Source organism: Hyperolius riggenbachi, chromosome 3 (genome assembly GCF_040937935.1).
Source record: "Hyperolius riggenbachi isolate aHypRig1 chromosome 3, aHypRig1.pri, whole genome shotgun sequence".
NCBI classification, from domain to species: domain Eukaryota; kingdom Metazoa; phylum Chordata; class Amphibia; order Anura; family Hyperoliidae; genus Hyperolius; species Hyperolius riggenbachi.
This window is the reverse complement of record NC_090648.1, coordinates 435,914,503-435,929,507: the sequence shown is the minus strand read 5'-3', so window position 1 is coordinate 435,929,507 and position 15,005 is coordinate 435,914,503. Positions and strand designations below refer to the sequence as shown.

Genomic DNA, 15,005 nt, shown 5'->3' with positions numbered 1-15,005 from the left:
ATACATGCATGTGTGTCTGTTCCAGGTGTGTGTGTGCACCAGGCAGGTGTGAACAGAGACTCACACAAGCCTGGGGCACACACCTGGAACAGACACACTCACACACACCTGGGACACACGCCTGGCCTGGAACAAACAAACACACCTGGGACACACACATGCCTGTAGCAGACAGACAGACACCTGAAACAGACACACGCCTGGGACACACACAAGCCTAGAACAGAAAAAACAGACCAACACCTGGAACAGACAAAGACACCTGGGACACACACGCCTGAAACAGACAGAGACACATGGAACAGACACATACAGATACACCTGGAACCGACAGACACACACACACACACCTGGGAAACACACAAACATCTGGAACAGATGCCTACAAACACATGAGACACACACACCTGGAACCGACAGGCAGACACACACACCTGAGACACACAAACACGACTTGAAACAGACACAGATCTTATAATCTCCCATTAGATCTGCAAGTGATAAAGCAGACTTTTGATACAAGTTTACTTTAACACGTAGGTTTCAGTACATCTACTGGGTAGAACCTACAGAGGAATAAAAAGGTCAGTTTGCTTGGTAACGTCTGTAGCTTTTTCAAGCCAAGGAATCCTCCTTTCCTTAGATCTTCTCCAGTTCAATGCATCTTCCCTGCTGTGATGTTCACATTGCTAGAAGTCGGGGAGAATGTTTCTTCCTTTATATCCTCAGTGATCTGCCTCTCTCTATCCATGGCGGGCCCCAGTACTGCAATATGGAGCCGTCACAAATGGCAGCCTTCACAGTTTTAAACATGACGCTTTCCAGAACTTCCCATCTGTCACTTCTGCTCTGACAACATGCTGCAAAGGATCAGAGTATTCCAGAACACGTCCCTGCGTTCACGGTGCAGCTCTGAGCGCTAGGAGATGAGCAATGCTCTTGCCAGGCTATCGGTGCCAGGCTGTAAGGCAGCTAAATGGGGTCTGCTGCTGATAACTGTTCCCAGCTTGTCTTCTATAGCAAGGCTCCAATCATTTACTAATGAGCAGCGAGGAACCATATGGAGAAGATGCAGCAAAGGATTCACAGCCATATGTGGAAGGCCAGAATATAACGCTACTATTCATAATACCGTAATCCTGTGTAGGATGGGGGAGGATTCTAAAAGCATGATTGTACCAATTCCAAGAATTATACTCTTCCTAGATATCTCCCCTGTCTGCCTCTCTCTTCAAAAAAAAAGGCACCATACACTTATCTATTGCCGCACTGCTACCGCAGCCTAATAAAAGCGTATGGGGAAGTTCATACTTCCCATGTAGCGGTACGCTTAGCTGGAAGTGCCCAATTTAACGCTAGCGCATACCTATGTTACCATGTGGCTCCTGCGGCAACCTGCGCCGACCCGAAATTCATGATAATCTACGGCAGGGGTCTCAAACTGGCGGCCCGCAAATGGCCCTCGATACAATATTTTGTGGCCCGCGCCGGCAAAAGCTTCCTTATAGTTCGCTTCAGTGCTCCCAAGTAATCCGCCGCATCCGCGCCGCTAAACGAGGGCTGCCGAGCCCCCAAACCGCCCGGGGGCAATCCACCAGCATTTCCTGGAAGGGGCAGAGCTTTCAGCTTCAGCTCTGCCCTCCTGACGTCAATCGCCGCACGGATCGCCGCCTCTCCCCGCCCCTCTCTGTGAAGGAAGAGTGAGAGGGGCAGGCAGAGGCGGCGCCTCGATTGACATCAGGAGGGGCAGAGCTGAAGCTGAAAGCTCTGCCCCTTCCAGGAAATGCTGGCGGATTGCCCCCTGGGCGATTTGGGGGCTCTGCAGCCCTTGTTTTGCCGCGGGGACATGGCAGATCACTTGTAATGGGAGCACTGAAGCGAACTATAAGGTAAAATAGGCCAAATAGTTCGCTTCAATGTGAATTTGATTTTGAAATAAAAATCAATGCAATTGGGGGTGGGAGCGGGAGCTGCCGATTATGAAATCTCTTATGCGGCCCAGCCTCATCCTGACTTTGCCTCCTGCGGCCCCCAGGTAAATTGAGTTTGAGACCCCTGGTCTACGGCAATGCAGACTGCTTTAGTTGGCGTCGTGATATCGCAATGCGCATGCGCAGGAGTGTATTTTTACAACATGCTTCTGTGCACTTCAGAATACCCAAAAGCAGGAAGTGACCGCGAGCGCGCTCACTTCCTGCTTACCCGAATGCCAGACAGGAAACACCATGTACTAACGCCAATTTGTAGTGTGAAACCAGCCTCAAGGTATACTGTGACATTCCCATTCTCCTCCTTATCTGCACTTCTAAAATCAATACCAGTCATCCTTAATGAGATCCATATAAAGTCACCAGAGACACTCACCTCCTAGGGCCACCACAAACTTCTCCAGCAGAAACAGTATCTGCTTTATATACATCAGATTTTTTGCTTTGAGACGAGTCCTGTGAAACAGAGGAAAGACACAGATGAGGTAGGAGCACAGCTTTAAAGTGCCCCTGTATTTTGTCCCTACCTTTCTTTATGAAAGTCTGTGTAGTCTGCATCTTTACTACCTCGGCAGCACTGACGGCTGTCAGAAATGAGACTCCACTGAGCTCTGCCGAGTCCCCATAGGACTCCACTGTTAGCTTGACTACTAATTCCTCCCCATCCTACTAATGTGGTCACTGCCTGAACTTAGTATTGGTGCAGATGCCAGGCAACTAAGTGTAAACTGTAAATAGCCATATCAGTGTGCTCTAAAATCTGGTTTATTCAACTGCCACACAAAGTATTGCATGCTTGATCTTTTCAGCACTATCCAGTTATTAGGAGTGTTTGCACCCTGCTTTGGCTTTTAATATTCAGGAGAGCTGCCAGTTTCCATGGCACACTTGGATAGATAAAGCACTGGTTAATTAACCCTTGCAATTAATCAAAATAAAAAGAGAAACAAAAGGAAAGCTCTTAGCAGAACTGGTACTATATGTACCCATGTTTATCTCATTGAGTAACGTCACTTCGGGTAATCTTTAAAGGATACACAGAATATCTCATCGTGTAATATGTCACTCCAGGTAAGCTTTAAAGGATACATAGATTTGTGCCTACAGAACTTTTTGCATATATTTTACGTGATATGAAAAAACAGTGTACCAGATCAATTTAAAGCATACACAAGTCGTAATGAAAGAGTGTTCTTTTACTTACCTGGTGCTTCTTCCAGCTCCCGTTGCTTTCCAGGCCGTAGTGAGGTCCCTCACTGTCCCCTTCCTTGATCAGCTGTGCGGCCTGGTAAAGTGAGATAAGTGACGCACTACTGCACATACCCAGCAGCGTGCCTTCTTGATTGTACTGCTGTAGTGTTTTGTGCACGTGCAGTTTGTTAACACCTGTAGCTACGTATGCGGAAAACTCTCCCGGTCACAGGAGCGCAATCAAGGAGGTGCGCTGCTGGGTTTGCGCATGCACAGTAGTGTAAGACTTAGCTAAGTCGCAAGACTTTACCAGACTGCACAGCGGATCAAGGAAGAGGACTGGGAGGACAGCGAGGGACCTACAAGACTACAGGAGGTGGAAGAAGCTCAGGTAAGGAAAGGGACACTCTTTCATTACGACTCGTTATCCTTTAAAGTACTGTAGCCACATATCTGCGCATCAGAGGTGTTCCTCACTATGGTGTTAGCAGGTAGTATATACGGATGACGAGAAAGGTTCCTCCACCAACAAACAACCAAGTGGTATCTATGCACCTATCTGTAAAAGGTGACCATTCACAGTGAGACATTCCCTGGCAGATTTAATCACCATGATCGAATCTGCTGAAGATTGCAGCCTCCTGGTAAAAATCTATTTATTAATCCAATATAATAGTTCTTTAAACAATTCCGCTTTTGTTTAAAGAATTGTTATATACCTACAGTACATGGATGCCTTCACTTTAAAGCGAAGCTGAACTCGGAACTTCCTCTCTGCTCTAAAAGATAAGCAACAGCATAATAACCTTTACAGAAAAACATTTTCTTGTTACAGCGGATTCGAATGCTAAAATAAATTGTTACAGTGTTTCTACTTCCTACTTTCATGAAAGCAGACATACTGTTAGAATCCTGTGTCTAACAATTACCTCTCTGCTGTGGCAGTCAGCTGACCCAACTAAGGGTGTAAATTACAGATTGTGCTTAGTCCCAGAAGAGGGCAAATTAGACAGGCTAAGCTCTCTAAATACATACAGGGTGAATTTCTACAGGTTTTCCTTTTGTCCTGTGCAAGAGTTCAGGTCCACTTTAAAGTGTACGGATAGATTCTTATTTTTTTATACTTTTTCCCTTCCTCCTGCACAACAAAAACAGAGCGTATGTCAGATTTAAAATGTTCAAAAATCATTGTTTCATGAACTCATGAAAATGAGAGTGACCTGAGCTCAGTCCATTTCTCCTCTCCTTCCTCATTGTTTGTCTTCTGGTAATCACAGCTCTATTCACTGACTAAACTGTAATCAAATACAAAACTCAGAGATGAGTCTAGACCAGGCATGGGCAAACTTGGCCCTCCAGCTATTGAGGAACAACAAGTCCCACAATGCATTGCAGGAGTCTGACAGCCACAGTCATGACTCATAAAGGCAAATGCATTGTGGGATTTGTAGTTCCTTAACAGCTGGAGGGCCAAGTTTGCCCATGCCTTGTCTAGTCCAGGGGTGCCAAACTCAAATACAAAGTGGGCCAAAATTGTACACTGGGAATGAGTCATGGGCTGAGACTGTACACTGGGACCTAGTCGCAGGCTAACCTCAATGTCTACTGGTCACCTTCCTCCCTTATAAAGTTCTCTGGTGTCTAGTGATCCTCCCTCCCCTATACAGTTCCCTGGTGTAGTGCTTTCCCCCTACCTCCCCATATGGCTTTCCTGGTTATCTAGGGCTTCACCTTCAGTATAGCTTCCCTGGCGGTCTAGACTGGGCCATACATAATGCAAAGTGGGGAAATCGTTTCAGGGCCACATTTAAGGGCTCTGAGGGCCAAATTTGGCCCGTCGGACAGAGTTTGACATGTATGGTCTAGACTCCTCTCTGAGTTTTTTATGCCTCAGTAATACATTTTCAGTATTTGACTCTAGACATTAATTCCAGATTCTCAGTTAACTAAAGTTTGTATAAGCAAAAATATATGTAATTCTGCTACTCATATAGTCAATCTTGGAATAGCAACAAAATACATTCATAATATACTCTGTGTAAAAAAAAAAAAAAAAAAAAAAAAAAAAAAATCAGAAATGTCCCTTTAGAATATCTGACAGCTCCTCAGCTGTCAACAGAGCCTCTTCAAAAGCTCTGTTCCAACCCAGAAGATGAATTCTCTGCACATAGCTTCTGACTTATAGTATACCGAGCAATCTTTTCTGCTGCTATTAAATGAACAAATAAAGAAGAAGTAGAATGTCATCGGGCTTTCTTTAGTGCTCCCTTAATTTAATCAGTGGTGCTCCAATTTGAATAAGTAAGGAAAAAAATGGGTACTTTCATATTATTTCATCCAGAGTTTGGCAGCCTCCTGGTAAAAATCTCTTTACTCCCGTGGCAAGAACCATTGTTAGAAAGCAGAGAGTCTTGGCTTTCATTGGCACCAGGTCCCGAGTCAGTGGAATGCACTATTCCCAAGTTAAGGTGTTGAAGAAGGGGTGCCCGCTGCCTTTGGCTGGCAGTCTTGGAGCATTTGCAGAGAGAATATGCCTGGGAAAACTGCTGAGGCCACAATGGCTGGAATTCCGCCACCATTAACCCCTGGCCAAAATCCCAGCACACTGCAGCTAGGACACCCGCTGAGACCACCATGGCAGGAATCCCAGCACCCTCCACCCAGAACATTCACTGAGGCTGAGAGGAAGGGGATTTGTAGGCTTAGGAATGTCAAGCCTAAAGTGCTAGAGATCTCTAGCAGTTCTCAAGGGCAATACCAAATCGCCATCAATGCACAGGTGAGGGAAGACTGAACCCGAACTCTGAAAGCAGTACTGCAGAGACTCTAAGACTGACACAGGACACTACAGATACCACTAGGCTTCTAATAGTAACAGAGAATGCCAGGAGACAACCAACCACATGGGGGCACCCCTTCTTCAACACCCCCTAACTTGGAAAAGGTGCATTAGGACTCTTTCTAATGAGTGTTTGATCTTGCCAGGGGAGTAAATACTTTTTTTTTTTTTTTTTTTTTTACCAGTAGGCTGCCAATTATTTGTTTTCCCACCAAAGTGCAACAGAAACAAATAAACTGGACCCGTTCTAAGATCTGTCCACTGTAGCCAAGTGCCCCTCCACTGGCAGTTGTAAGCATAGTGCTGCCACTTAATAAGTTAGAAGGTAACCAAGAGGAGGGGCTTCCTAGCAGTCTACAGCACTGATATTGAAATATCTACGTAGATTAGCAGAAATATCACTTCCTGTCCACCTCCTGGCTTATTTGGAAAGCTAGAAGATGACATCACTATTGTTTACAGTCACCAGTGTGGATCAGGGGCGTCCTTTACTACAATGGCCAGAACTTTGTATCTGGACATCCTAGGTAGGGGGTCAAATTTTATTTTTAACACCCTAAGGGATCAAACAGTTAATCGTGTTTATGTGTACAGTTATCCTTTAATGTTAGTTTCTTAGAAGAGCTGCCTTTTATTTGCGGCTCTTCAGACAAGAGTATTAATGCCAAACACACTCGGCGAGTGCGCATAGGTTTAAAAGCAGCCCTGCTGGCTGGCAGAACATCAGTGAAGCAGCAACATCAAAAGGGTATTGCTAAGTGTTAAAGGAGGACAAGCTTTTTGCACAAACCAAACAAAATGGCTTTATCCACCCCCAGCTGGAACGCGAGAGTCGAGCCGTCATCTTCCGTAATGGAAGAAAATAGCTAGGGAAATGAACACGTTAGAGAAAGCAGATTACAGTGCCAATTATGGTATCATTACAGAGAGTACCTGTATCGCTCCATGTACTGAGCCAGCTGGGAGTGAGCCTGACACAACTGTAATGAGAGAGAGAGAGAGAGAGAGAGGGAGAGACACAGAGACAGCTTAGTCTTGGTATCAGCGGAGAATAGTGGAACCCAGCCAAAAATATACCACAGCAAATCAGAAAAGACACAGTAATTAGTCTACAGCTTGCGGCACACTGGCCATCGCCACCACTTGTTTGTGCGTGGTGACAATTGAAAAGCAGGGGGTGACATCACCGACGGGCCCTAACCTCCCTCCCTTCATCCCAACATAAAAGGAAACATTCCCTATGCAAAGCAAGATAGACACCTGCTATCTAAGACACCCTAAAGAGGAGGGCAGTGAAGTCAATTACACTCCGTGTGCCATTGTGCAGAGATGTCTTAATTGCTAGAAGAACATTCTGTTCCAGTTCATCTGCTGAATCCCCCCCTCAGCATTTGTATTAAAGTGACACGGAAGTGAAAAAAAAAACAACTTACAATGTAATGATTTGTATGCGTAGTACAGTACTGATAATTAATAGAACATGAATAGCAAAGAAAATAGTCACATATTTTAATTTTTAGATATATAGCTTTTTTATAACATTGCATAATTCTGTCATATTTGCAATTACAAGCCACTCTATGTATTTTAAACCATAACACAAGCAGAGCTAATGACCCTTTTAACTTCCCTGCAGTAAAAATTTCATCTAAATCTGTCTCTGGCTGTTTTTTTGATGTATACCTGCTCCAGAAAACTGTGACCCAAGTTGCGTTGGAGAGCTCAGAGAAGCCCTTTTGCAAAGATAACAACTGAAGTTTCTACACTCTTCCTGTACTAGAAACAATGTGCTATTAATGTTCTATTTCTTAGCTGTAATACACATACAATTCATTATATCATAGGTTTATTTTCACTTCAGATTCCCTGAACAATAGAATCAATTAGTACATCGGTCCAATGTGGATATGCACACCGGGACGATCCAACCACCTTTTTTTTTTCTAGCAGGAAATTCTATATGTAAAGGTGGTCATAAACCTAGCGAATTTGCGGGCCGGTCGACCATGCGATTTTTAATCAAATCGGATAACAATCGATGCCGCAACATGTCTGACCCAATTGATGATTTGACTGTTTTGGGGCTGAAATCAGTCAAATACATCAATCGGACATGCTGTAAAATATCAGTCACACGTGATCGATCGGGTGTGCGGCGCTAACACGACAACTATCGTACACGAATGACCCCCAGCCGCTGTCCCCCCAATGGTAAAATGTAGCAGAAACAAACCATGTTTTCCCAGCATTAGCCTGCAGATCAGAGGTTTCTGACAAAAAAATCTGACAAAATTAGTTGCGTGCTTGTTTCAGGTGTATCATTCAGACACCCACACACTATAGATGCCTGGAGAGCGCGTCCAACAGGTCAGACAAACCTGTAACTAAAGCCGGTGCCTTGTCCCAGCCGGATTGCTCCCACGGCTTTAGGAAGTACCCAGAAAGACACAAGAGACGGCACACCACTGGCTGCAAACAATTTTGCTGTATTGGATCAAGTACACTACATGTTACGGATATTACATCCTTCCTCAGGTGACACCTGAGGAAGGATGTAATATCCGAAACATGTAGTGTACTTGATCCAATACAGCAAAATTGTTTGCAGCCAGTGGTGTGCCGTCTCCAGGGCCGGGCCGAGGCATAGGCTGGAGAGGCTCCAGCCTCAGGGCGCAGTGTAGGAGGGGGCGCAGAATTCATTCAGCTGTCATTCCTAATTGTGTTTGAAGCAGAAAGAAATAAGAAAAGGGGATACATAGCAGTGACTGCAAGCCAGATAACTAGATATTAAGGTGTTGGGGAGGTTGTTGGCTCTGTGGCACCTCTTAGTGTAATACCAATCAGTGTTTGTTGGATCGGGTGGCAGGGATGGAGGGCGCACTTTAGTGTCTCAGCCTTGGGTGCTGGAGGACCTTGTCCCGGCTCTGGCCGTCTCTTGTGTCTTTCTGGGTATCATTCAGACACTTCTGATGCCAAAGAGATCAGCAAGACGGTCAGGCAACTGATTTTGTTTAAATAAATATGGCAGCCTCCATATCCCTCTTAATTCAGGTTCTCTTTAACACTCAATCACAAATGACTTGTGTGGCATTGATGTACCAATTTCGGTTATTATTTTGTGAAAAGTACAATTACACTTTAAAGGGGAACCTGAAGCGAGGAAAATTATTTAAAATGAACACGTGATGTAGCTGCAAATCAGTATTACATACTTACCTCACCATCAGTTCCTTTCAGAAGCTCACCATTTTCTTCTTACAGTGACCCCTTCCAGTTCTGACAATATTTTGTCAGAACTGAAATATACCAGTTGCTGTCAGTTATTTATCAGCAGCTGTCAGTTACAACTGAATGTACAAGGTAATGTCCATGTTTCCCTATGGCTCAAGTGGATGATATTACAGTTTAACAATGTGCTGACCAGGAAGCTGTTAGAGGGTAATGGCCATTTTTAAAATGGAGGAGGACGGAGAAATCCATTGATCACAGGGGACAAATGGGACGCAGGAGAGGAGAAAGAGATTGAGGAGTAGACTACACAGGAGGTAAGTATGACCTGTGTATGGTTATTTTGACTTTTTATTTTCAGTTCAGGTTCTCTTTAAGGCTACGTACGGAAGAGCCAGGGATGGAAATAGGACATTAAGCAGAGAGGCATTGGAATTAATTTTTAAAACATATGTTGGGATTTTCTAGCTGATGGTTTTCTCATAAAGCCAGTTCTGTGCTGCTGGTGTGACTGTAATTGGTTCAGCTCTGAGTGGTGAGGGCTTTTTACATCCCCACTGGGATCACAGCCTCTTAGGTGACAAGATTTTTAATTTATGAGTCTTCTTTTTGCACCCTGAACATTATTTTTCATTTTCAACTTTACATTTCTTTTAGTGATGTTTGCCTTTAAAGGAACCTGAAGTGAGAAGTATATGGAGGCTGCCATATTTATTTCCTTTTAAACAATACCAGTGTCATGGCTATCCTGCTGTTCTGTTTGGCTGCAGAACCATCTGAATCACACCAGAAACAAGCATGTAGCTAATCCAGTCAGATTTTACAAAAATGTCAGAAACAGCTGATATGCTGCATGCTGGTTCAGGGGCTATAGCTAAAAGTATAAGAAGCACAGGATCACCAGCACTGCCAGGCAACTGGTATAGCTTGAAAGGAAATATTATTTGGGGAGAAGCTCAACTTAAAGTTTTGAATCCAAATAAGGCCCCTGTTCAGACAGGAGGCTTGAACTTCTAAGGTTGGCTGAGGTCACGAAAGTGAAAGTGGGACCGTGCGTGCCTCAGGAGCGGCGTGGATGGTGGCTACCTGATCCGCCAGCCCCCCGGATTAGGTGGCCTATGTTTTTTTTTCAATTACAGTGGCTTGCAAAAGTATTCGGCCCCCTTGAAGTTTTTCACATTTTGTCACATTACTGCCGCAAACGTGAATCAATGTAATTGAAATTCCACATGAAAGACCAATACAAAGTGGTGTACATGTGAGAAGTTGAACGAAAATCATAAATCATTCCAAACATTTTTTACAAATAAATAACTGCAAAGTGGGGTGTGCGTAATTATTCAGCCCCCTGAGTCAATACTTTGTAGAACCACCTTTTGCTGCAATTACAGCTGCCAGTCTTTTAGGGTATGTCTCTGCCAGCTTTGCACATCTAGAGACTGAAATCCTTGCCCATTCTTCTTTGCAAAACAGCTCCAGCTCAGTCAGATTAGATGGGCAGGATTTGTGAACAGCAGTTTTCAGATCTTGCTACAGATTCTCGATCAGATTTAGATCTGGACTTTGACTGGGCCATTCTAACACATGGATATGTTTTGTTTTATTCCATTCCATTGTTGCCCTGGCTTTATGTTTAGGGTCGTTGTCCTGCTGGAAGGTGAACCTCCGCCCCAGTCTCAAGTCTTTTGCAGACTCCAAGAGGTTTTCTTCCAAGATTGCCCTGTATTTGGCTCCAGCCGTCTTCCCATGAACTCTGACCAGCTTCCCTGTCCCTGCTGAAGAGAAGCACCCCCAGAGCATGATGCTGCCACCACCATATTTGACAGTGGGGATGGTGTGTTTAGTGTGATGTGCAGTGTTAGTTTTCTGCCACACATAGCGTTTTGCATTTGCCCAAAAAAGTTCTATTTTGGTCTCATCTGACCAGAGCACCTTCTTCCATGGTTGCTGTGTCCCCCACATGGCTTGTGGCAAACTGCAAATGGGACTTCTTATGCTTTTCTGTTAACAATGGCTTTCTTCTTGCCACTCTTCCATAAAGGCCAACTTTGTGCAGTGCACGACTAATAGTTGTCCTATGGACAGATTCCCCCACCTGGGCTGTAGATCTCTGCAGCTCCTCCAGAGTCACCATGGGCCTCTTGGCTGCATTTCTGATCAGCGCTCTCCTTGTTCGGCCTCTGAGTTTAGGTAGATGGCCTTATCTTGGTAGGTGTACAGTTGTGCCATACTCCTTCCATTTCTGAATGATCGCTTGAACAGTGCTCCGTGGGATGTTCAAGGCTTTGGAAATCTTTTAGTAGCCTAAGCATGCTTTCAATTTCTCAATAACTTTATCCCTGACCTGTCTGGTGTGTTCTTTGGACTTCATGGTGTTGTTGCTCCCAATATTCTCTTGGACAACCTCTGAGGCCGTCACAGAGCAGCTGTATTTGTACTGACATTAGATTACACATGGGTGCACTCTATTTAGTCATTAGCACTCATCAGGCAATGTCTATGGGCAACTGACTGCACTCAGACCAAAGGGGGCTGAATAATTACGCACACCCCACTTTGCAGTTATGGATTTGTAAAAAATGTTTGGAATCATGTATGATTTTCGGTCCACTTCTCACGTGTACACCACTTTGTGTTGGTCTTTCATGTGAAATTCCAATAAAATTGATTCAGGTTTGTGGCAGTAATATGACAAAATGTGGAAAACTTCAAGGGGGCCGAATACTTTTGCAAGCCACTGTATGTGAGCCCACCTCGGGCTCTCTAACATAAATCTGTAAGGAAAAAAGTGCCCCTATGATATACTTACCTCGGGAGGCTTCCCCCCTCCACTTGTCCCGCAGAAATCCAGTGCTTGTTCCCCCGAAAAGTGTTGAGAAGCTGTGCACAGGTGCAGTAGCGCACAGCAATATTTACAGTCTAAGCTCCTGCGCAGGCGCAGTTTGAGCTTTCCGATCGGGCTAAGGTAGAAATAGCCAAACCCGGGTCTGCTCTATTGCAAAGGCGTGAGATCCCTGCGCAGTAGAGCAGACCCAATTGGACTTGGCTATTTCCGCCTGAACCCGATCGGAAAGCTAATACTGCATCTGTGCTGCAGCGCATATTGTGAATATTGCTGCATGTGGTATTTGGGAGCTGCTAGTGCTACATCCTGGCGGGTGAAGAGGGTGGAGAAAGCCTCATTAGGATCCAGGGGCTTCCTTCTCCTGAGATAAGTACCCCCCCAGGGGCAGGTTTTATCCTTTCATCCAGATTTTCATTAAAGGGGAACTGAAGAGAGAGGTATATGGAGGCTGCCATGTTTATTTCCTTTTAATCAATACCAGTTGCCCGGCAGTCCTGCTGATCCTCTGTCTCTAATACTATTAGCCATAGCCCCTGAACAAGCATGCAGCAGATCAGGTGTTTTAGACTTTAAAGTCAGATCTGACAAGACTAGCTGCATGCTTGTTTCTGGTGTTATTCAGATACTTCTGCAGAGAAATAGACCAGCAGGGCTGCCAGGCATCTGGTATTGATTAAAAGGAAATAAATATGGCAGCCTCCGTATGCCTCTTACTTCAGTTCCCCTTTAAAAAAAATACTACTTAAATAAAATAATAAAATTATAAGCAAGACTATGTAAGACTGTGACTGTTAGCTGACATTATCCAGCTCAGAAGAATGTAACAGCATATGTTACTGCTGCACAGTGGTAAAATTATCGATCATTTCCAGCAGTGCTATTCCCCGCAGGTCCGAGCACGCCACCCAATTAAAATGCATCTTGCCAATCCAAATCTGCGGGATTATATAAATGTAAATGAACAGGCAGACGTGACTCGAAGACGACTCGTGTCGCTCGCCAGCTGCATTGATACGTTAAACACAAAAACAATTGGTCAAGGAGAGAGGCACAATGTGATCACTCAGCCAGAAATCCAATTATGGCTTCATCAAACAGATATTGCTTTTCCAGACAGGGTTCAGCTTATTTGTTTTCTTACTTAACACCCAGAAGGGCAGCAGCAAATGAATGCAGCGGGAGTGGAATTAACACAGCCAACAAAATCACTAAAAGGGGCTCTATAGTCTTCTTATGGACGATATTAATATGGTCAATGGATGGAATGAGCTGAAAGATGTAACTACAGACATAAAAGACATTTTGAAATTGCAATTATACTTTGCCTCGCCTAAATAATGCAATTATATAGATTTCATTATTAATATCTGCACTGCAGCATCTTCCATTGTTTAAGGCATGCGTCTTTCCTCCTATGCTACTACAGCTGTCCTGCTTCACCCACATACATGTAATTAAGATGCCTGGAAATTTAGTCGCAGGGCAAAGCCGAAAAAGTCTCACTCTGCTCCCGCAAAAGTCCTGGCGGGGTTAAAGACAAAGACAAACACTTATATAGCGCTTTTCTCCTGGAGGACTCAAAGCGCCAGAGCTGCAGCCACTAGGATGTGCTCTATAGGCAGTAGCAGTGTTAGGGAGACTTGCCTAAGGTCTCCTGCTGAATAGGTGCTGGCTTACTGAACAGGCAGAGCCGAGATTCGAACCCTGGTCTCCCAGGTCAGAGGCAGAGCCCTTAACCATTACACTATCCCCCTCCAGGCTGCCATTGACTAAGCAGTAAGACGCAATTCAGATTTCAGCTATTGATGGCGGCTGAATTACGTGTTTTTATCGTAATTTGGACTCTTTATTTTGACTGTGCCCAAAATACTGACTAAGCGCTGCTCTAGCCGTAATTCACATAATGGTCTATGGTGGTGCCGGCTGAGCCCACATTTCCAGCGCCATTTTTGCCTGACTCAGCTCTACCCTGCTCCTGCTATACACTCCAACTCTGCCCTCCTATGACCTATGTCTTTCCAGCAACTTTCTGTTCTGCTACTGCTGTCCTGCCACACTCTGCTCCAACCAAACTCCAACTTCTTCTTCATATGTCTTTCCAACCACTTCCTGCTCTGCTACAGCTGTCCTGTTCTGCTATAAACTCCACCTTCACCTTCACATGTCTTAAAAGCCAACTCCTACTCTGTAACTGCTTCCCTGATCCACTCTGCTCCTGTTATATACACCAACTCCACGTCCATATGTCTTCCCAGCCACTTCCTGCTCTGCTACTGGTACTCTGATCCACTCTGCTCCTGCTATACACTCCAACTCCACCTTCATATGTCTTCAAAGCTACTTCCTGGTCGGGTCACTGCTTTCTTGCTCCACTCTGCTCCTGCCATACTCTCCAACTCCACCTCATAAGTCTTCCCAGCAATTTCCTGCTCTGCTACCCTAATCCACTCAGCTCGTGCCATACATCCCAACTATTCATATGTCTCCAAAGGCACTCCCTGATCTGCTATTGCTGTCCTACTCCACTCTCTTCCTGATATACACTCCAACTCCACCTTCATATGTCTTCAAAGGCCCTTCCTGCTCTGCTACTGCTGACCTGCTCCACTCTGCTTCTGCCATACCCTCCAACACCTTCATATGCCTTTAAAGCCACTTCCTTCTCATGCTGTTGCTGTCCTGCTCCACTCCGTTCCTGCTATACACTCCAACTCCACCTTCCAGAGCCGGGACAAGGTCCTCCAGCACCCAAGGCTGAGACACCAATGTGCGCCCCCCACCCCCATCCCTCCCAGCCGGCACACTCTGATTGCTATTAGAATAATAGGTGCCCCAGGGCCCCCAACACCTTTATCTCTAGTTATCTGGCTTGCAGTCAGTGCCATGTTCCCCCTTTTCTTATTTCTCTCTGCTT

General features: G+C 44.9%; 1 protein-coding gene across 4 annotated transcripts in view; it reads right to left on the bottom strand.

Annotated features, from left to right (window-relative positions):
* DDX11 (DEAD/H-box helicase 11) overlaps positions 1-15,005 on the bottom strand; it is a 176,640-nt gene that overhangs the window by 54,595 nt on the left and 107,040 nt on the right. For all 4 annotated transcript variants that reach the window (XM_068277660.1, XM_068277657.1, XM_068277658.1 and 1 more), the window contains exons 11-12: positions 6,952-6,998; positions 2,365-2,444 (exon numbers count right to left, since the gene is read on the bottom strand). In XM_068277660.1, the coding sequence (XP_068133761.1) occupies positions 2,365-2,444; positions 6,952-6,998 (127 nt within the window). The remainder of the gene's footprint in view (positions 1-2,364; positions 2,445-6,951; positions 6,999-15,005) is intronic.